Below are 21,043 nucleotides of genomic sequence, written 5' to 3'. Positions count from 1 at the left end.
AAAATTTTTCCTTTAGTTTTCATGGACATCTCCTGGTTTAAGTTAACTGTTATTTGAAACTGTATGAGGTTATATTTAGCTCTTGGCTTCATTATCTTTATTCATCTTCTTTACATGCTTTATGCTTTTAGTCAGTTATGCCAGAAAATAGTGTTTTCATGTTTAAAGCTATTGCTGAGAAAGTCAAAGCTAGTTTTTGAGACTCTTGTAGAAAAATCTTTGATTCCAAAAAATTTTGAACACAAAAAGGATTGCTGATTTTCTCTGGGGCCAGGTACAATAAGTTAAATAAATTGCTTTGGACTAAGGGAGAAATTTTACCTTGTAGCCTCATGCCTAATATAGTTTCTAGGTTTATGGCTGCTCAATACATAGCTGAATTAATGAATAAATACAAGAAAGTCTTACTCCCAGTATAGGTAGGGAATTGGTATTCCAATTCTGGAAAACAATACAGTGGAAAACTTAAAATACATAAGCTACCGCTTTTTAAAAGATTCAGAATGCCAAAAAAGAAATACACTTAATTATACTAAGATCTGCTGAAGAAGGGATAGGCCACCCACTTCGGTATTCTTGGGCTTCCCTGGTGACTCATGTGGTAAAGAATCCACCTGCAATGCAGGAGACCTGGGTTCGATTCCTGAGTTGGGAAGATCCCCTGGAGAAGGGAAAGGCTACCCACTCCAGTATTCTGGCCTGGAGAATTCCATGGACTATATAGTCCATGGTGTCACAAAGAGTTGGACATGACTGAGCGACTTTCACTTTCATACTCAGCATTAGATTACTCTGAAAATAATGTAAGAATAAAAAATTCTGAAAATAGGATATTGTCGTCCCATGTCGTCATTAAGAAAATCCATGAAAACTGTAACAAGTACTGATCAGAAGATATCCAACTGTTACACTGCTAGATAAACTAGAATTTACTTACAGCTTGTCTTAGAGAGTCTAAAACCATTTCATTTTCTCTTTGAGCATTTTTGCAGGTAAAATTCAGTACTCTAGTAGTCTCTTCAGTGGCTTTGTAGATACTTCTCTCCCCCTACTCTCCATCCTGTTCTCTCTTTGCCTCCATGAAAATTTTACTTCCTCTCTGCTTTCTGTAGGACAGCCACTCTCTCAAAAACAGAATCTTAATGGTTTTTAGTTTTGTAGGAATGCGAAGCAGGCAAAACTCTCTGCCTGAATATACCTTCAGTTTGATAGCCACTAAATTACTCAAACAAAAGTCTGCGGTGCATGCGAGATGGAGATTTCAGATTTGACGCCAGAAAATATGTATGACCATTTAAAAATATAATCCAGCTTAATTCTCCTTCTTATATAAAGAAGTTATACAGTTACTGTTGTTGATGTTGCAAAGACGTGAACTTCAGAGAAAATGTAGAATGAGAAAATGTGGAATCTTCTAAACAACTTTCCTAGAGACACGTGGAAATTTTCTTTCACTGTGCAGGGCGGCACTTAACTTACAGACCTAACCTAAATTTTCTCCAGCATTGAGTATGAAGGGGGTGAACACCATTATTCTACAGAGTGTGGTTTTGCTCTGTGGGTTCAGGGTTATGATTACTCCCTCAGTAGTTTGTGTAAATTCTTGGGGTTCCGTATGTTATAATTTCATATTGTGGACTTTTGTTTGGAAATGACTTTTTGGGGAGATATATTTCATTTCACCCTTAAATAAGGAAACAGTAAGCCGTCAGTAAAAAAATAACTTTCATTTTGATTAAGAGTGCTTGGTTTTTAAATTTTTCTTTTTTGGCTGAGTCCATAGGCTTTACACATCAGGGAGTATAATTTTAGGGAATGATTGTATGGTACCAAAACCATATGTTTTCTTAGCATTTGATATATTTAAGAATAATGTTAGATTTATTTCACTACAAAAGTCTACGAAGGACCTATAAGGTTTTATTTTTATACTGAGGAAAAATAATTTTTAAAATTACCCTAATGATGCATTTAATAAAATTGAAATAGAAAAGCGAGGAGAACTTTAAATATATATGTATATTCTACTTAAAACATATGGAAATGGTGCAGTAGTATGTGTGAGACCACCGCAAGATGTTTCTCAAATACTTGGAAATAGGTTTCTTTGAGAGTCAAATCCTAAAATAGATCAGAGAAGGAAATATATAGCTCTGCTGAGAGATATTAGTGCTCTCAGACCATTGGTTTGCCTAAAACCTGACTGGAGGCCTAAGCAGGAAGGGAACTTGGGTTCAGTGGAAGCATGAAGAAGGAGCTGAAGCTGCAAACTTCTGCAAAGTCTACGCGTTTACCAGGGCATAGGGTACAATGTCAGGGGCATTCAGTTGTCTGTTTACTAGACTGTTTTAGCCCTTCATCAATAAGGGCACCTCCAGTTCTAGTGTGGGAGGGTCAGCTGTCCTAGACATAGATTTGGTAAGCCAAAAAGTTTGTTCGGCTTACAGGACAACCCAAACAAACTTTTTGGCCAACACAGTATTAACTATTGGGCCTGTCCATTGGGTTGGGCAAATTAGAATGGTTACTGTTGAGCTGAGCTTAGTGGAGGTGGTGCAGGAGCTCTGGGGAGGGGTTGGTGGTGCACGTTTTACTGTTCTTTCCTAAGTAGCATTCAGTTCAGTTCAGTCGCTCAGTCGTGTCCGACTCTTTGCAACCCCATGAACCGTGGCATGCCAGGCCTCCCTGTCCATCATCAACTCCCGGAGTTCACTCAGACTCACGTCCATCGAGTCCGTGATGCCATCCAGCCATCTCTTCCTCTGTCGTCCCCTTCTCCTCCTGCCCCCAATCCCTCCCAGTATCAGGGTTTTTTTCCAATGAGTCAACTCTTCACATGAGGTGGCCAAAGTACTGGAGTTTCAGCTTTAGCATCATTCCTTCCAAAGAACACCCAGGACTGATCTCCTCTAGAATGGACTGGTAGGATCTCCTTGCAGTCCAAGGGAGTCTCAAGAGTCCTCTCCAACACCACAGTTCAAAAGCATCAATTCTTCGGTGCTCAGCTTTCTTCACAGTCCAACTCTCACATCCATACATGACCACTGGAAAAACCATAGCCTTGACTAGATGGACCTTTGTTGGCAAAGTAATGTCTCTGCTTTTTAATATGCTATCTAGTGTTCTTGCCTGGAGAATCCCAGGGACGGGGGAGCCTGGTGGGCTGCCGTCTATGGGGTCACACAGAGTCAGACACGACTGGAGTGACTTAGCAGCAGCAGCAGCAGGTTGGTCATAACTTTCCTTCCAAGGAGTAAGTGTCTTTTAATTTCACGGCTGCAATCACCCTATTACAATTCATTTTTTAGCGTTAATTTTTAGTGGTATCCCAGGGGCATTTGTGACAGGGGCTGACAATGCAGACTCCATTCAAGTACAATATGGTGGTATTCTTGACCGTTTGAATTGCTCCAAGCCCAGGGCCCTTCCCACTGCCTTTGTTCTGACTCCTTATATACCAGGCAATTATCTAATACTTCTGCTTCCTGTGTATTTTTCTGATGAAGCCAGAAAATATTTCCCAGTCTTCTTGATCGTTGTATTTCTGAAAAATGAATGCACTGACATTCTGGCTTTATATATGCTGAGGGAGGAGGGATTTAGTTTTATTATCATAACATCAGCTTCCATCGCCTAGGATGATCAGCTGAGATGATAGTCTGAGCCAAGACCAGACCCTGGACTGAGGTGAAATCATCATCTCTGGCAATGGCAGTAGATATCCTCCAAGTACTCTTGTACTCTTTCCTCGATATAAACCTGTTACTGGAAATAGCTCCCCAGCCAGAGATTGTTTTTCCCAGCACTTACTGTATCATTGTGCCTTTCTTTCCAAAGAATACAATAATAAGCAGTCACTTTTTGTACACCAAGAATAATTAACTGGCCTTGGAAAGCAATCAAAGTCGGTTAATAGTTCCTTTAATGTTTATACTTTTCTTTGGGGGCAGAACCCCCAACAAATTTTTGAAGAATGTCGAGGATCATATGCTTTCCTTTCCAATGAGCGTTGAGCTCACTACGAATGCTGCCTGAAAGAATCGGGAGCCTTGAGTTCTAGTTTCAGCTAAATCTCTTAATGTGTGGCGTGACGTTGCCCTAGTCAATTGGTATCTCTAGTTCTCCTTCTTTTACTTATGATACTTAATTTTTTTCAAATGAAATATTTTATGGGTAGGTTAATATTATCCTGCATGTCTGAAATGTCTTCCTTTTTGTTAAAAATAACAAATATTTATGGAGCTCTTATTTCATGTCAGGTTCTATGCTAAGTGCATTATATAATATTTATTTGCCTCAGGAAGTTGGGACCATTTTATGAATGAGAGAATGGGGGTTCTGAGAGCCGAAGTCAGTTGATCAAAACTAGTAGCCAACTTATACACATGTCTGCCCAACTCCATGCCCATAATGTTAATTAGTGCTGTGTTCCTTAGACTTGGCACATATTTTAAGGGGTTTTTAAATCCATCTTAATTTGGGACATGGTTTACTTTCTATAGGGTGATTTCTTACTTCCATCTTTATACTTTCTATATTTCTGAAACCAGAGGAACTGAAAGAACTTTTGTACTACTGGGTGTTTCATTTATAAATCACCTCAGACTGTTTGGAAGCCCACTTCATTTTTGAAAACCAACGTGCTGGTATAGTTTTCAATTCTTTTCCTTCTCGGCATACGCTTTCTGTGCTTTCTTTGTGTAAGGACGACAAAAATGGAAACTTTTAATGTTATTGAATGTTAAACATTTGGCTAAAGGAGAGAACTTTGGTTTACGCCTTAGGAGATTCAGGTTTATTTCTGTCTCTAGATATTTATGCTGAGATTTGTGAGAGTAACTCTTAGTACTGTTTTGCCATGTTAAGTTATTAAATATGTGAAGAGCATTTCACACAAAATCGCTGTGTGTCAGCAGTCATAGTATCTGCAATGGATTGTTGGAACCAGAATTAAAGCAAAATAACTTTAGGCTTATTGTTGCTCTGTGTGGACCTACTTAAGATAATTGGAATTCGGGCAGTTCGTTAAATCCTTTTTACGTTATTTGACTTGGCCTTAGCATAATGCCGGTTGAACTGCTGCAGATGTATGTGGTGCATACAAGCAGAGAAATGATTATATTTCTGTCTGAATGATCTCAACTGTACTGTATTCATTGATTAGGTCTAAAGTTAGGAATGTTTTGCTCTCTGAGCTGTTCGAGTGAGATAAAAGAATGGGAAGGAAAACTGAATTAGGAAAGAGAACTGGTGGAAGAGAAGAGGAAAGAAAGGCTGTTGGAGGAAATGAGGCTAAAAAGGGTCGTTCAGAACCATTCTGAGAACTGAATTATGAGTACACTGTGCACTACTCATAGGCAGCTTCTGAGCGGAGCTCACGATTTTGCCATTTTGAGGGTGCCTTGCTCCTGAACTGGGCCAAGGGCAGCTTAAAGATTTAAGGAAACTGGTTGTGTTTTGTGTTAGAGAGGGGGGAGGGTCACGGTTGGTCATTTTGGTAAACTCTTTAGCCTTCAGCATCTTCCAAATTTTGGTCATTCAGGCACCACCTTCAACAGCTTTTGCCTTAAATTTACTTTTAAACTTAAACGTATTTTAAACAGGAACTTTATGTATCTGTTGAAATCTGGTTTGATATGATAGTTATAGCTTTTCCTAATGTGCACTGAAATAAGTACATGAAGTTAACATAAAGCCTAGCCACCAGTGTCCACCTAAAATTGCCTTGAGAAATGCTCCTTTCATCTAATTCTAACTCTTCCCTTGGCAGAGAGGGTACATAGAATGCTGAAGGTAGATGGTTAAAGGGACACCCCAAACCTGGATATAGGGGCTTTTCAATAAAAACCTAGACAGATTTAAGATGGTAGATGAGAACTAGGTCTCCCTTGGGTTACCAGCCTAAAGACTTTAGTTAAGTTTCATTTATTTTCTTCCTTCTGTTTTTTGGTTAACTACTGAATGTTTTTTAGGCTACAGTAGTGACTAGGCCTCATGAGTAACTTTTTCTATTTGTTTCCTCACAGAAACTGTATCTCGAAAATTCTGAACTTGCTTTAGCTTCAAGTAAGGAGGAGTAAGATTTCTTCTTGCTCATTTTAGTGATAAGATCCCCTCTATCACTTCCTAAGCCCAGAAGTTCAGTGTCTGTGAACTGCCTTGTACATGCCAGGCACACACTGCTAACCCCTGCGATGCAAAAAAGGAAGCTGTGGTCCCCTCTTTGGAGAGGTCTGGCATAAACAGCTGAAACAGTCCCATGTAATACAGCCATCAGCCAGATGCAGGAGATGTTAACTCCTTGGGTAGATCAGCAAAGGCCTTCATAGCTGCTTGCATGTATGCCGTAAGGAGAGCAGCACAATTTGTGCCCGTGTGAGTGTCATAGTCTCTTCTCCTCTGTCTTCATAGATGATCGTTTAGCAGAATTTCTGTGGGTTGTACCCTGGCCCACATGTATTCCAACAGGAATGTTTTCAGTGTGTGGTAACTCAAGCCTTGCTGCCCTGACACCTCCACATGAATTTGAAGCAATAACTAGGGAACCTTCAGTAACAGTTGGCATATTGAGATGGCATCATTCCCAAAACAACATCTTAATGAGGTCTGTGCTTCAGGAGCAACGCTTCTAGTTTAAATATACTCGGGCATGTCCTATGTAACTGCAAGCCATGTGGCAGAAGTGGCTGCGATCACAGCGTGGTTCAGTCCTGCATTGGGAGGGTCTTACTGGAGCAGCTTCTCTAAGCTCAGCGACTCCAGACCTGGGTAGGAGGGTGCTGTACATAAAGCAGGAAAAAGAGAATATAACAAAGCAGGGACTTCTCAGTGATGAAGACTCTGCCTTCCAATGCAGAAGTGTGGGTTTGATCCCTGGTTGGGGAACTAAGATCCTACATGCTGCAGGGTGCAGCCAAAAATTTAAAAATAAAACTTTTTTTTTCCTTAGAAAAAGAGAAAGTAAGAGAATAAAACATATCAGCCTTAGCCCCTTTTAGGGAATGTATGTATAGAAGAACCCTCCTGCAAGTGCAGGAGACATGAGAGACCAGGTCAATCCCTGGATCAAGAATATCCCCTGGAGGAGGGCACAGCAACCCGCTTCAATATTTTTGCCTGTAGAGTCCCATGGACAGAGGAGCCTGGTGGGCTACAGTCCATGGGGTCGCAAAGAGTCAGACATGACTGAAGCAACTTAGCATGTACAAAATCTGAGATACAGATTCTAGTCTTCACATAGCTTCCAACCCATCCCTCCATACCCCATGCCACCTGCTTACCCACCTAGAACGTGAGCTGCACATTTAAAAACCAGTAGTTCAGAGAGATGTTATGGGGAGGGAGGTGGGAGGGGGTTCATGTTTGGGAACGCATGTAAGAATTAAAGATTTTTAAATTTAAAAAATAAAAAATAAAAAAAATAAAAAATAAAAAAATTTAAAAAAAAAATAAATAAATAAATAAAAATAAAAACCAGTAGTTCGGAGAAGATTCTCAGTTCTATCTATGTAGAGGTCGGTTAAAGGAGAAACCTCCAAGCTATCCTCACCCTGGATGCCTAAGACCCTCACAGTGCTAATTGCATTGATGGCCCCATCCAGTGGGGATTTAATATATGCAGGCTTTTTTTTTTTTTTTTTTAATTAGCACACTTGTTCTCTTAAGAGCAGAAAATAAACGCCAGGGTGAGGGTGGTGGGGAGGGAGCTTTCAGAGCGAGCCACGTCTCTTGTGTTACCAGAGACCACAGCCCTCCTCAGTCATAACCACCGAAGACTGTTTCTGTTGGCTAGCTCTCTGACCTTGAAGGGTCCAGCCAGCCGCCTTGAAGATTTGGGTGCTAGACATAATACGGGTAGAGTCCAAGAGTTATTTCTATTTTATATATTTTATGTAGCTTGGCTATATTCACTTTTTATTCGTTAAAAGTTCTGTTCTTGAAATAAGTCTAAAATACTTAACACACACACTGCCACTGACTTTTTTATATATAGGCTAACGCACATTCAGAAATATAAAGAATACTAGAGTTTATGGCAGCATCCACAAATGATGCTGTGTTGCATCACTTGGACACAGACCAAGTTAAGAGTATGGGTTGTTCTCCAACGTGTGTTAAACCCTTGGTTTTCTTTCTTCTGAATGTGATGAGGCAGATTTTCCTTGGAAAAATGGTTTGCGTTCAGCTCGGGAGATTGATTTTTTCTCCATCAGTTTCTCCCTTTAATAATTGAAAACTACTGTTCATTATTTACATAAAACTGTCTTTTTCTGGTCTGCTTTCCATAACCTTTCCCCTCTGAAGAATTTTAAGAATTCCCTGACTTGCCTCTGGGGGATTTTATGCCTGCTTTATCCCAGATGTGGGACATAGACCAGGCTGAGGGGTTTCTTTTTTTAATGTTCCTACTTTGAAAGACATTCTTTAACTAGTGAGCAAAGCTGCCACTGAAGAAAAGGATTTTCAAGAAAGTTAAGCAGTTTAAGAAAATATGTGAGCTTGGTTTAAATGTCTGACTTAACTGAATGACACCAAAATCCCGAGTGCGAAATGAAAAAAGCAGACAGTAGTTTCAAATAATAATGGGAAAATGCACACGTGTTCTTTCAGCCTTTTAAGTCTGGCATTTTATTTTCTGAATGAAGGCATGTCAGTCTCCAGTCCCAGCAGCCCCATGTCTGATCTTGCCTTGCATGCCTGCTGATGTCATCCCAAGGAACGCATGGGCTTAGCAGATGTTTACCCTACTTCTGTTAGTCCTTGTCCCCACCTTCTGCTGACACAAAGAGGATATTCAGCCTTACTCATAATATTTTGTCTGCTCACATTCATATAGATGTATTGATCCTAATCCCTCATTCAGAATGGAGAATGTTAGAAGGAGGGGAAAACTTAAGAGTGCAGGAGGCTGTATTAAGACAGGATTTTCTGATTTTTTTCCTAACGTCCATTCAGATTCCCAGACATTTCACCACCAGCTTTTGGTTATTGTAGCCTTCATAATAATGTCCAAAAATACCATAAAATTGAAACGCTTTTGTGCAATAAAATGTGAGAAGAATGCCAGCTAGGGTTTTTCTTCTCTACTCGAGCAAATATTACACCATTTTCCCAAGTCCAAAGTTCTGTTTTCCACAATGAATATATCTGATGTATCATGTGTAATTAATTAAATTATTAGGTTTTAGTTTCTTCCTAGTTCAAATGTTTGTTGCATTTTTGAAATATCTGAAAATTCTTAAGCTTAATTTTCATAGTATGCAAGGTGGCTGCCTACCATATATTTCCTGCTTCAGTGGTCCTCTGGCTGACATAACCTCCTCTCCTTTTTATTCTCCTGTAGGATCTTTCGAAGATGGTTTGGCTGCCTTGGAGATTTGGAGATCTGATGCCACGATGAGGACTCACACACGGGGGGCTCCCAGTGTGTTTTTCATATGTTTGTTTTGCTTTGTGTCAGCCTGCGTCACAGACGAGAATCCAGAAGTCATGATCCCCTTCACCAATGCCAACTACGACAGCCACCCAATGCTGTACTTCTCCAGGGCGGAGGTGGCCGAGCTCCAGCTGAGGGCCGCCAGCTCCCACGAGCACATTGCTGCCCGGCTCACTGAGGCTGTGAACACCATGCTGTCCAGCCCCTTGGAGTACCTCCCTCCTTGGGATCCCAAAGAGTACAGCGCCCGCTGGAATGAGATTTATGGCAACAACTTGGGGGCCTTAGCAATGTTCTGTGTGCTGTATCCTGAGAACATGGAAGCCCGAGATATGGCCAAAGACTACATGGAGAGGATGGCAGCTCAGCCTAGTTGGTAGATTTTTGTCTTTTTCTTCTTACTGTATTAACTCTGTGATTTAAGTAATGAATTCATAGGGAGGTGAAATCTCAGAGGCCAGATTTTCATATACTCTGTGTGTGTATGTGTGTGTGTGATTGAAGGAGAAAGATTGCTTGTTATTTGTGTTGTCAGTGGCTTATGAATGGTCTCTAGTTGCAAAGATCTAGTAACTTCCATGTTTAAAGTTAGAAGAAAAATATTTATAGATACAGTCTAACCAAAGAAAAAATAATTTGCTGCCTTGAGTAAATAGTATCATCTTGATTGTTGAGATTTCTTTCCCCCTTGTTTAACACACTTGTATTACTATCATCAGGTCTTAGGTTCTGACTGACCCCCAAGTAGTTAAAACCTTTTGCCAGCAAGAGATTTCCTCCAATTAAGATTTCTTTCCATTTTAGGACAATTAGGAGCTTGAAGAGCTAAAAGTAAATGTGATAGGATTAACTGGAAATTTATAAACAAGATCTTATCCAATAACCAGCAAATTGCCCAAACCTGTATGAAAACCAAAGTTGTAGTATAATTATGTGAGGAATTCTAATTATGTAATAATTTACTTTTAGAAGTTCAAAATTTGAGTACAAACTTCCTGTCACTTCTTGATTAGCTTAAATTTATTTGTTTATAATTAATGTGCCTCCCTGATTCCAGAAGGTATGGGATGAATTAATTAGAGATTCTATGTGTATTCTTATTTAAACTGTGTTTTAATACATAGTCATGGACCAATTATATTAAAACAATTGCAAACTATATGAAATATCCTTTTAAAATTATATAGGCTGTTAATTGTCCTAAGGTTAGAAAGAGCTCATTTTTAAATGATTAGAAAAATCAGTGAATGCATTTAATGTTGTGGTGAGTTACATCTCACATATCATAGGGGTGAAGAATGGTAGCTTGCAAGCTTCCTGAATTCCGCCAATACAATAAATAAATGTAATTCTTCCTAAATTTCTGCAATATTATAAAGAATGTTGTTTGCTTATAGAGTTTGAAGGATTTCCTGAAATTTCTTATTGAAAAAGATTATAGAAGCATTGGTATTACATTCATATCAGAGCTTATTTTTAACGCTTATTGTTAGGTATGTATAATCATTTTGAAGCCTACAATATTTTAGATTGAAAAGAAACTTTTTATTTGGATTGTTTCAAAGCTGAGCCATATATGCCATAGTTTCTGTTCTTGATTAACTCATTCTATTCCTGACTCCAAGAAAGAACATAAAAGATGTATGACTTCAGTTTTTATTTGCCAACCATACAGTAAAGCTTGGAAAAAATTTTTAAATAATAAAAAAATGATGTATGCAAATTGGATATTTGACCTATAAAGTTCTGTTAGCAGATATCACAGTTACTTGACATTGTACAGTTAGTTAAAAACGGCAGCCATATTTATAGTATTTGAGGAAAAAAATCTTTGTTGTCTATAAAGGTAAAGTCCTTTTTGTTTTAGATAGATAAGTGAAATCTGACAGATTAAGATACTGATAAAAATGTTCCAAAGAGCCATTCTGGAACATTAATTTCACCTCATGAAAGAGTAGGTAACTGGGAAGTACCAATTTAAAATGGAGACTTTATCAGGATAAATACAATCACATTAAGAGGCTTGCACAAGACCTGTGCAATTTTATTATAATAAAAACCATTCAGGCATATAAACACCACCTTAAATGCTGTCATTAGAAAGGATTAAAAGGAGGAAAATAAAACTTTAAAATGATCATTTTCATAGTTTCTGCAGGTTCAGAATTACTGGTTGATGGAGATGTGTAGAAATATAGTAGAGGACTGGTACTTTTTTTGAGGCAGTATTGATATAAAACAGGTATAACTCTATGCCATTATCCAGTAACCCAAAAGCCAGCCTGTGATTTAATAGAGCTGAACAGTTGAGTTCTTTCTCTTGACCTCCTGGTAGATGAAGGTCAGAAATTGAAATTGAGAATTTACCTTTATATCTGCTGTGTATTTCCTAAGTTATCCTAGCATAAAAAGTCAAGCTACTAGAATATTTTTATCTTGGGAAGAACTGTTACTAGGTGGTTACTTTTAAATGATTTTATGGAAATTACTAGTTTTAAGAACAATCGCACCCAATCCCTAGACTCTTAAATTTTTAATAAATTGTAGTTGAATATAATCAGTCCCTTTTTGAAACTTAAAATACTGCTGAATGTTTTCGTAGTTCAACTATCCATATTTAAATCAACTAAATCGTACGCTCCTATTATGCCCAGAGAAAGTATTGTAGGTATTGTCACTGTCTTAGGATATAGTTCACCTATATTTGGTTTCAGGGGAAAATAAAAGACTTTTATGTATAAAAGAGATCAATATTTAAACTATTTAATTTTTAAAAATCTTCCTACAATGGCTTCGTTGAGCTTAATACATTTGCCATATTCCATGAAGATCCTTCCTACTCTATAAAAACCAATGAGTAAATTGTGTCCATTCACTTGTTCAATTAATAAACATTAACAAACATTTATTGAGCATCTGTTGCATGTCATGTACCATATAGATGCTGGGGATTCAATGATGAAAAAAAATAGCTCTGTATATTTAAAATTTGCACCGAGCATAAGGGCTGCAAACACTGGGTATCTGAAACCTAAGCTAGGACTATATTCTCTGCTCAGAATTAAGTGTAACGATCACTTAATGGGGTGGGGGTGGGGGGGCAGTGGTCACTAGTTTTTATTCATGAATTACTTAAAGATTTGAGGAATAAAGTGATAATGTAAAATACTTATTAGCACAGTTCCTGTCACATAGTAAGCCTTCTATAAATAAGAGTGACATGATAATTATTGTTACTGGTATTTACTTAGTATTTAGATCTTGTTTAGTTTATAATTTGGTGTATGTAGGCTGTAAGGAAATAGTATTTGTTTGGGATTTATTTGGAGACTTTGCTTATCTTTGTTCAAATTGCTCTCAAAACTAGAACATCTGTTTAACGTATAATATGTTCCTTTTGGCATTATTCCATTAAAACTTTCAGTGTTGCTCCCTTGGGCCCTTTTTGTTAGCAGATAAGAATCTGATGGTAGCACCAATTGTGACGGCTTAGGGGAAAGGAACAATGATGTGTCTTTTGTCTGGTATTAAAAAGAAGTACATCTGACATATATATGCATACAGATTTATTAATGTTGTTCATTTAATTTGAATATTTTTTAAGTAAAGTCACAGCTGTAGATTTACTTATTTAACAGTCTAAGGCCATTGAAATGGAAAATATTATCTAGCCATATACTGATCTTATTATGTGTTCATCTGATAAAAGTAGAAAGGGATCTCATAGATTGATAATGATGTTGGTGATTAAAAAATAACCACATGCAGTACTGTCATCTTTTAACATTATAATTTTGTGTGTCAGTGAGTACGCAAAGATGAGACGTGTCTATGTCCTGTATCTGCTTTTGTGGAGATGTCCATATTCTCTTTCAGAAGCTCTCTCTGCTTTGTTCTTCTACCTTTTGTTAAGGTCATGCATTCTTCATAACATTCTCCGTAACAGTAAAAGTAACAAGGTAATTGAATCGTTCTTAACTTGGTTGTAAAAATCAAATTTTTAAAGATGTTACTTTAACCTATATATAAAATGGCACATCATTTTCAGCATCACCAATAATGTCTTTGACCTTTAAATTAAGCCTTTTTTCCTCTATAGATCTCCTCTTCCAAATGAGAGCTAGGATTTGGGTTACAGTTGTCCCTGTGTTATATAAAAGAGTGATTAGAACTTCATTATACAACTGCTTTAAGAATAATGCACTGAGATCATAAATCTAGACCTGGTAACAATAGAAAATGTGTTCTATTACAGTTAAAGTCATTTCTTTCTTTTTTATATATCATCTAATCACCAGAGCAAGGTCTATATATGTCAGTTGGCACATGGGGAAATTCTCTTTTATAAATGGTTGATTTCTGCATTCAATCCTTAACTTAATTAAAAAGGGAACACTGTTGGATGCCAAAAAATGAAAAATTTTCCATCAGTTTTTTTCCCTCAAGAACTTAAAGGTGAGAAAATAATAAAAACAGATCTTAGTCAAGATTTAAGGTATTTCTAAAGAGTCAGCTTTTGAAGTTTTGGAATAAGCACATATTGCTCAGTTTTCCTAACATTTTCATATGTATGTATATTTTTATTTACTTATCTTTACTTTTTTCTACTGTACCTTTCTTCCCAAAGATTAAGGAAACAAAATATAATACTGAAATAAGAGCTAGCTGAGAAACAAAAGAGGAAAGGAAAAGATTAAGAGTATCAGCTGGAGTAGCAAGGAAGCAGTTGCTGAAATGCATCTTATGTCCGATGGGTGAATGGGCCACAGGTGGGCCCTAAATTCTTTTAAAAGTAAAGAAGGTAGGTTCAGTTAGTTTTGAAGTATAGTGTCCATGGGATTAAAAATAGATCATGTACTCCAACTACTACTCTTGACTCAAGGATCAGAGAGAAAGTTCTCCTGGAATTTTCATGAAAAACTCTCATGGTAGTTTCATGAACATCTGTCCAGTGCATGTGTGATGAATAGCACAGTGCTGTCTTTTTTATACTATACTAGACTAGACACCACCCTTATGGCAGAAAGTGAAGAGGAACTAAAAGCCTCTTGATGAAAGTGAAAGAGGAGAGTGAAAAAGTTGGCTTAAAGCTCAACATTCAGAAAACGAAGATCATGGCATCTGGTCCCATCACTTCATGGGAAATAGATGGGGAAACAGTGGAAACAGTGGCAGACTTTATTTTTGGGGGGGCTCCAAAATCACTGCAGATGGTGATTGCAGCCATGAAATTAAAAGACGCTTACTCCTTGGAAGACAAGTTATGACTAACCTAGATAGTATATTCAAAAGCAGAGACATTACTTTGCCAACTAAGGTCTATCTAGTCAAGGCTATGGTTTTTCCAGTGGTCATGTAGGGATGTGAGGGTTGGACTGTGAAGAAGGCTGAGAGCCAAAGCATTGATGCTTTTGAACTGTGGTGTTGGAGAAGACTCTTGAGAGTCGCTTGGACTGCAAGGAGATCCAACCAATCCATTCTAAAGGAGATCAGCCCTGGGATTTCTTTGGAAGGAATGATGCTAAAGCTGAAGCTCCAATACTTTGGCCACCTCATGTGAAGAGTTGACTCATTGGAAAAGACTCTGATGCTGGGAGGGATTGGGGGCAGGAGAAGGGGACGACAGAGGATGAGATGGCTGGATGGCATCACGGACTCGATGGACGTGAGTCTGAGTGAACTCCGGGAGTTGGTGATGACAGGGAGGCCTGGCGTGCTGTGATTCATGGGGTCGCAAAGAGTCGGACACGACTAAGCGACTGAACCGAACTGAGACTAGACTGAGGGCAGGACTGGCTCTGTTTTGATCATACATACCTCTGTCATCTCCTAACAGAGTATCGGGTATGTTTTTGCCCAATGAATGAATGCTCTAGTATCGTTGGATGAAGGTTCTTCAAAGTGAAATTGACTAAAACTAGACTGGAGGTGGAGGGAATGGACGTATGGTTTAGTCCCAGGCTACTCTACTTTTCTTTCCTAGTCTAGCTTAGTCCTTCAGTAGAATTTTGCTCCTGCAGAAAGTGAGATGATGTATACCTGTCAGGTGGCCTCTCTATACATTGTGTGTCTCACCTGAGCTTATGATAGATGCGTTCTCTGAGCTTGGCATTTCACTACTCTGCCTGTTGTTATAGTAATCTTCTATACCTAAAAACAAACAAAAAACTCACTTAAATGATCATTGGAAATCATGCCACACCTGAGCAACTTAAGAAAGATATAGATAAGTTGACCATATCGCACCTATTATGAAGAAATGAATGCACTGCATAGAGATTTAAAATAGAATTGTAATGAAAGATTTGTTGTTCAAGCTCTACTGACAGCATATAGTTATCCCATGTGCATTTCTGAGCAACGGGCTTTTCAAGGCTTTTGTCTAAACATTGTAAAGCCTGGGGAAGGGGCCAAGCATAGCAGTCCTCAGATGCAGAGCTGCGCTTGTGTCTTGACTCTATTTTATTAGCCTTTAGCAGGTTTTTTTTTTTTTTAACGTCTATAAAACCCCAGTGTCTTTGTCTTTAAAATGTGGATTGATTCTTCCCATGCAAGCAATGTTGTTCCAAGGGTTAAATGAGATAATGCATGTAAAGCTCTTAGCATTATGTGCCTGATACATATTTTACTAAAAAGTTTATTTTTACTGTATAGAAATAGATATGATCATGTAGCTTTATTCTTGACACACAGGACTTCATTTTACCTGCTCACTCTGGAGTTGTATTTTTGAGAAGTACTCATTTGGCATCATTTTCTTCCCTTTTTTATAGTATTTTTGCTTACTTATCATCAGAAAATAAATCACAGAGGAAAGAAATTACTTCAGTCTTGCACGGGTGCCAGTTAGCTACAAGAATTCAGAACTGGTGAGGGAAACAAAGGAAGTTGAACTTTTGGACAGAGGAGTAATTATCATTTTATTTGCAACAGACAGTGTATTAAATTCCTTGCTTGTGCAATGCAAACTTCTGGAGAATGACATCTGAGGGCCCGTTTGCAAAATAAAATACAAAAAAATAATAAAGTAAAAAAATGCCCTTGGCATATCATAGTGAACCAATCAGTTTTATTCCTGTATGTTCCACAATGAAGGGTGAGCACGTCAATCAGCATGGTGTGCTGGGCTTCAAATGCAGTTCCCTACAGCTGTCTCTCAGGCTTTTTACTTCTCTAAGTTGCACAGTAAAGCTGGGGCTCAAAGTAGGGGAGGATGTAGAGCCACAGCACCCTAAGTAAAAAGATCGGGTTTTCCTCTCATGACCTTACAGTGGTGAAGACCTGGAGGCGTAGCCCATAGTGCACCTGGAATCCATTCAAGGAAACAAATCCAGTGGACTCAACTGCAGGGTCTCTATTAACCCAGCCCCCAAGTCCCCTCAGAGAAGGCAGTGGCAACCCACTCCGGTATCCTTGCCTGGAAAATCCCATGGATGGAGGAGCCTGGTGGGCTGCAGTCCATGGGGTCACTAGGAGTCGGACACGACTGAGCGACTTCACTTTCACTTTCATGCATTGGAGAAGGAAATGGCAACCCACTCCAGTGTTCTTGCCTGGAGAATCCCAGGGACGGGGGAGCCTGGTGGGCTGCCGTCTCGGGTTGCACAGAGTCGGACACAACTAAAGCAACTTAGCAGCAGCAGCAGCAACCAGGTCCCCTGGCTCTTTCTCCTTCATGCTTTCCCTCCCTTCTGCCCTTCCTCCTCTTTCCCCTTCTGCCTCTCTTTTTCTCTCTGTTCCATTCATTCAGTGATCTAAAGAAAGACACTGCTTTTACCCTGCTATAAATCCTTGCAAACAGAAGTCTAAAACTGATGACAACAAGGCTTTTTATGATGATCAGATTCTTTAATATTTACAGAAACACGTTTTAGGAACCTGGCCATTGGGAATTCCCTTCTGGTATACCATTTAGTAAACAGGTTTTTGCCAGCATCATTCCAGGTGAGGGCAGTGGGCAAGGACTGGTGTTTTGAGACCGGTGGCAGGAGGAAGCAGGTGAGGAATTGCTCAGGGAGAGGCCAAATCAGGTGTTAAGGTTAGCTGAGCATCTCTGCTGGTTTTCATACGCAACAAGGAGACTCTTCTCCATTCAGATGAAGTGAGGTTAAAATAGTTTAATAATGCTTCTTTCTAACAACAAGTGTGAGACATTTTATATCATCTCTGTTGTTGTTGTTCAACTGCTAAGTCGTGTCTGACTCTTGGGCCCCATGAACGGCAGCATGCCAGGCTTCCCTGTCCTTCACTATCTCCTGGAGTTTGCTCAGACTCATGTCCACTGAGTCGATGATGCCATTCAACCATCTTATCCTTTGTGTCTCTCTTCTCCTCTTGCCCTCAATCTTTCCCAGCATCAGGGTCTTTTCCATTGAGCCAGCTCTTAGCATCAGGCAGCCAAAGTATTGGAGCTTCAGCTTCAGTATCAGTCCTTCCAATGAATATTCAGGATTGATTTCCTTTAGGATTGACTGGTTTGATCTCCTTGCTGTTGAAGGGACTCTCAAGAGTCTTCTCCAAGCACCACAGTTTGAAAGCATCAATTCTTTGGCACTCAGCCTTCTTATGGTCCAGCTCTCACATCTGTACATGACTACTGAAAAAACCATATTTTTTACTATATGGACCTTTGTCAGTAAAGTGATGTCTCTGCTTTTTAATATGCTGTCTAGGTTGGTCATAGCTTTTCTTGCAAGGAGCAAGCATCTTTTAATTTCATGGCTGCAGTCATAGTCTACAGTGATCTTGGAGCCTGAGAAAAGAAAATCTGTCACTGTTTCCACTTTTTCCCCATCTATTTTCCATGAGGTGATGGGATCAGATGCCATGATCTTAGTTTTTTGAATGTTGAGTTTTAAGCCAGCTTTTTTACTCTCTTCTTTTCATCTTCATTAAGAGGCTCTTTAGTTCCTCTTTGCTTTCTGCTGTTAAGAGTGGTATCATCTGCATATCTGAGGTTGTTATTTCTCCTGGCAATCTTGATTTCAGCTTGTGATTCATGCAGCCCGGCATTTCACATGATGTGCTCTGCACGTAATTTAAATAAGCAGGGTGACAATATACAGCCTTGACGTACGTCTTTCCCAATCTTGAACCAGTCCGTTGTTCCATGTCCCGTTCTAACTTTTGCTTCCTGTCCTGCATGCGTGCGTGCTAAGTCGCTTTAGTTGTGTCCAAATCTTTGCAACCCCATGGGCTGCAGCCTACTCAGCTCCTCTGTCCATGGGATATTCCAGGCAAGAATACTGAAGTGGGTTGCCATGCCCTGCTCCACAGGATCTTTCTGACCCAGGGATCAAACCCAGGTGTCCTGCATTGCAGGCAGATTCTTTACCACTGAGCCACTGGGGGGGTGCCCTTTGTGTCTCGCATACACCTCTACACATAGCCAGTTGGAAAGAAATCCTGAGTTAGTTTTCCTGTGGGATCTGTTTGTTGTTTGAGTGTAACCTTCAGTATTGGTGCAACCCTCAACTGTCTCCATGATGAGTCACGCTCTCTCCTACCTCCTGCTCTTTTAGTGTCACTTGTTGCTTTTTTAATAAAAAAAATTCACCGTGGGCTTTTAGAGTTGTCCTAGGGAGCTGTGCTTAAGGCCAGAGGAATCCTCATCCTTCTTCTGAAGGGGTTCTAAAGCTGTGCTGCTCACCCCATATATACAACAAAGATGCAAATGTGGTAATTTTACATCTTTACAATCTGGCTCTCACATTTATCTAATATTAAAACTTGCCAAGTATGTTGCTTAAATTTTATGCATTCCTTGCCCTGTATCTTGAGAGATTTGAGTTAGCAAGTGCTACATATATACATGTATATGTATATGTATATTTATTCTATTTCAGTATAGCTTTATAATCTTTTTATAAAGTTGCCTTTATTAAGTGAAATAGTTAGTACTAGTACCACTTAAGATGTAGGGCCTTGCTGACATTAAGCTCTCACTAATAGTGTGTGAAGAGATATTTATAACTACTGGAGAATAGCAGTAACATGCGTATGTCTGTGCAGTCTTTCATAAAGCTGGCTGGTTCTTTTACCATAGTTATCTTCAGAATGGCTCTTTCCTTCTTCATCTTCTGCTGTATCTGTCAAGAGAGCATGTTTTAGCTGTGTTTAACACAATCTCTTCCCTCCATCCTTCCTTTTTCATTGCAATGTCAACATGCTGGTTTTGGATAGCAGGAGAAACCATAATCAGGAGACAGATCATTACGCTTCTCACGTAAGCCTGCAGTTTAGAAGCTTTGTGTGTGGATGGCTTTGAGGAGAGGAATCAGGCGGAAGGGAACTAGATGGAAGCTTAGGGAGGAAGTGAAGATCACAGCTAAGCCAGAGAGAATAGGAACAAGAAGGAATGAATTTAAGGGACATTTAAGACAGAGAATCTACAAAGAGATTGATTGGATATGGGACACTGTTTCTCAAACTATGGTTCCTTCATCAGAATCATACAGGTGTTCTTAAAAACAGAGCTTCCCAGAACTGGCCCAGACTCAGGGAAACACAATTATTTGGAGTAGGCCAAAAAACTTTTCCTTTTAACAAGTTGCCCCTATGGTACTAAGGCACCTAAAAATTAAATAGTGAAGGGAAGGGAGGTAGAAAGCTTGGGACTTGGTTTTTGTCTTGGGCAAATGGGTGCACAGTGATGCAGACAGGAGATGGAATGTAGAGTGGGTGTGTGGGAGAGAAAAGATAGTTTGCTTTTAAAAATATATATTTATTAATTTTTTGGCTGCACCGGGTCCTCATTGCCACGTGCATGCTTTTCTCTGGTTGTGGCGAGTGGGGGCTGCTCTCCAGATGCGGTGCTGGGCTGCTCACTGCACTGGCTTCTCTTGTGAAGCACAGGTCCTAAGGGGCGCCGGACTCAGTAGTTGTGGTGCATGGGCTTAGTAGCTGTGGTGCTTAGACTCAGTTGCTCCTTGGCACGTGGGATCTTCCCAGACCAAGGATCAAACCCGTGTCCCCTGCATTGGCAGCCAGATTCCCAACCACTGAACTACCAGGGAAGTCCCTAGTTCACTTTTTTGCATGACTTTTCTCTCCACTTTAATGGTCTCACTTTGTTGGTATCACCAACTATGTGGAGAGATGGATTTCAAAGCCCTCTGTCCCTGGAATCATTACAAGTGCGCATAGATTGTCTTGGCAAATACTTTGGTATCTATTTATTAGTATAATTTTAAGGACTTCCTGGCCATATCCGTTCATTTTTACACATTCATCCCCTACCGCTTTCTCTGTTCTGTGGCTGCCACACTCCTTACCTCTAGCTGTTTTTCTCCTTCCTCCCCTTTATTCAGTGCTTCACTCTCACTGCTCTGAATACATCTTGCTGTTGGTGGTGGTGCTGTCACTGTTGGATATGGGTGAGCTCTTCAGGAAGAATTATCTTTAGGCGGTTAAAAAAGATCAGCCTGTCATCATTCCTGTAAAACATGCCCCCATCCAGAGCTTTCGGATTCTTGAAATCTTTTTATTTCCTAGACGGCTGTGATTTTAGTGTTTTAAGCTTTTCACCGGCAGGCATTGATGTGCATCCTCAGGGATTCACTGGGCCATGTGTACCGACAGTTTCAACTCTGCCTCAGTCTGGGTGGT

The 21,043-nt window shown here is 39.5% G+C and overlaps 1 protein-coding gene across 4 annotated transcripts in view; it reads left to right on the top strand.

The window, feature by feature from the left end:
- Window positions 1-21,043, top strand: part of DSE (dermatan sulfate epimerase) — a 74,422-nt gene that overhangs the window by 18,624 nt on the left and 34,755 nt on the right. For 2 of the 4 annotated variants that reach the window (XM_027972351.3, XM_012182542.5), the window contains exon 2: window positions 9,344-9,812. The exons of 1 other annotated variant lie outside the window; for it this stretch is intronic. In XM_027972351.3, the coding sequence (XP_027828152.1) occupies window positions 9,397-9,812 (416 nt within the window). In that variant the 5' untranslated portion in view covers window positions 9,344-9,396. Of the gene's footprint in view, window positions 1-9,343; window positions 9,813-21,043 lie in introns of those variants that run through there. One more of the 4 variants, XM_015097337.4, reaches the window with a different exon arrangement.

The sequence above is a fragment of the Ovis aries genome, chromosome 8 (assembly GCF_016772045.2).
Source record: "Ovis aries strain OAR_USU_Benz2616 breed Rambouillet chromosome 8, ARS-UI_Ramb_v3.0, whole genome shotgun sequence".
Lineage (NCBI taxonomy): Eukaryota > Metazoa > Chordata > Mammalia > Artiodactyla > Bovidae > Ovis > Ovis aries.
This window is presented reverse-complemented; position numbering and strand designations above follow the sequence as displayed.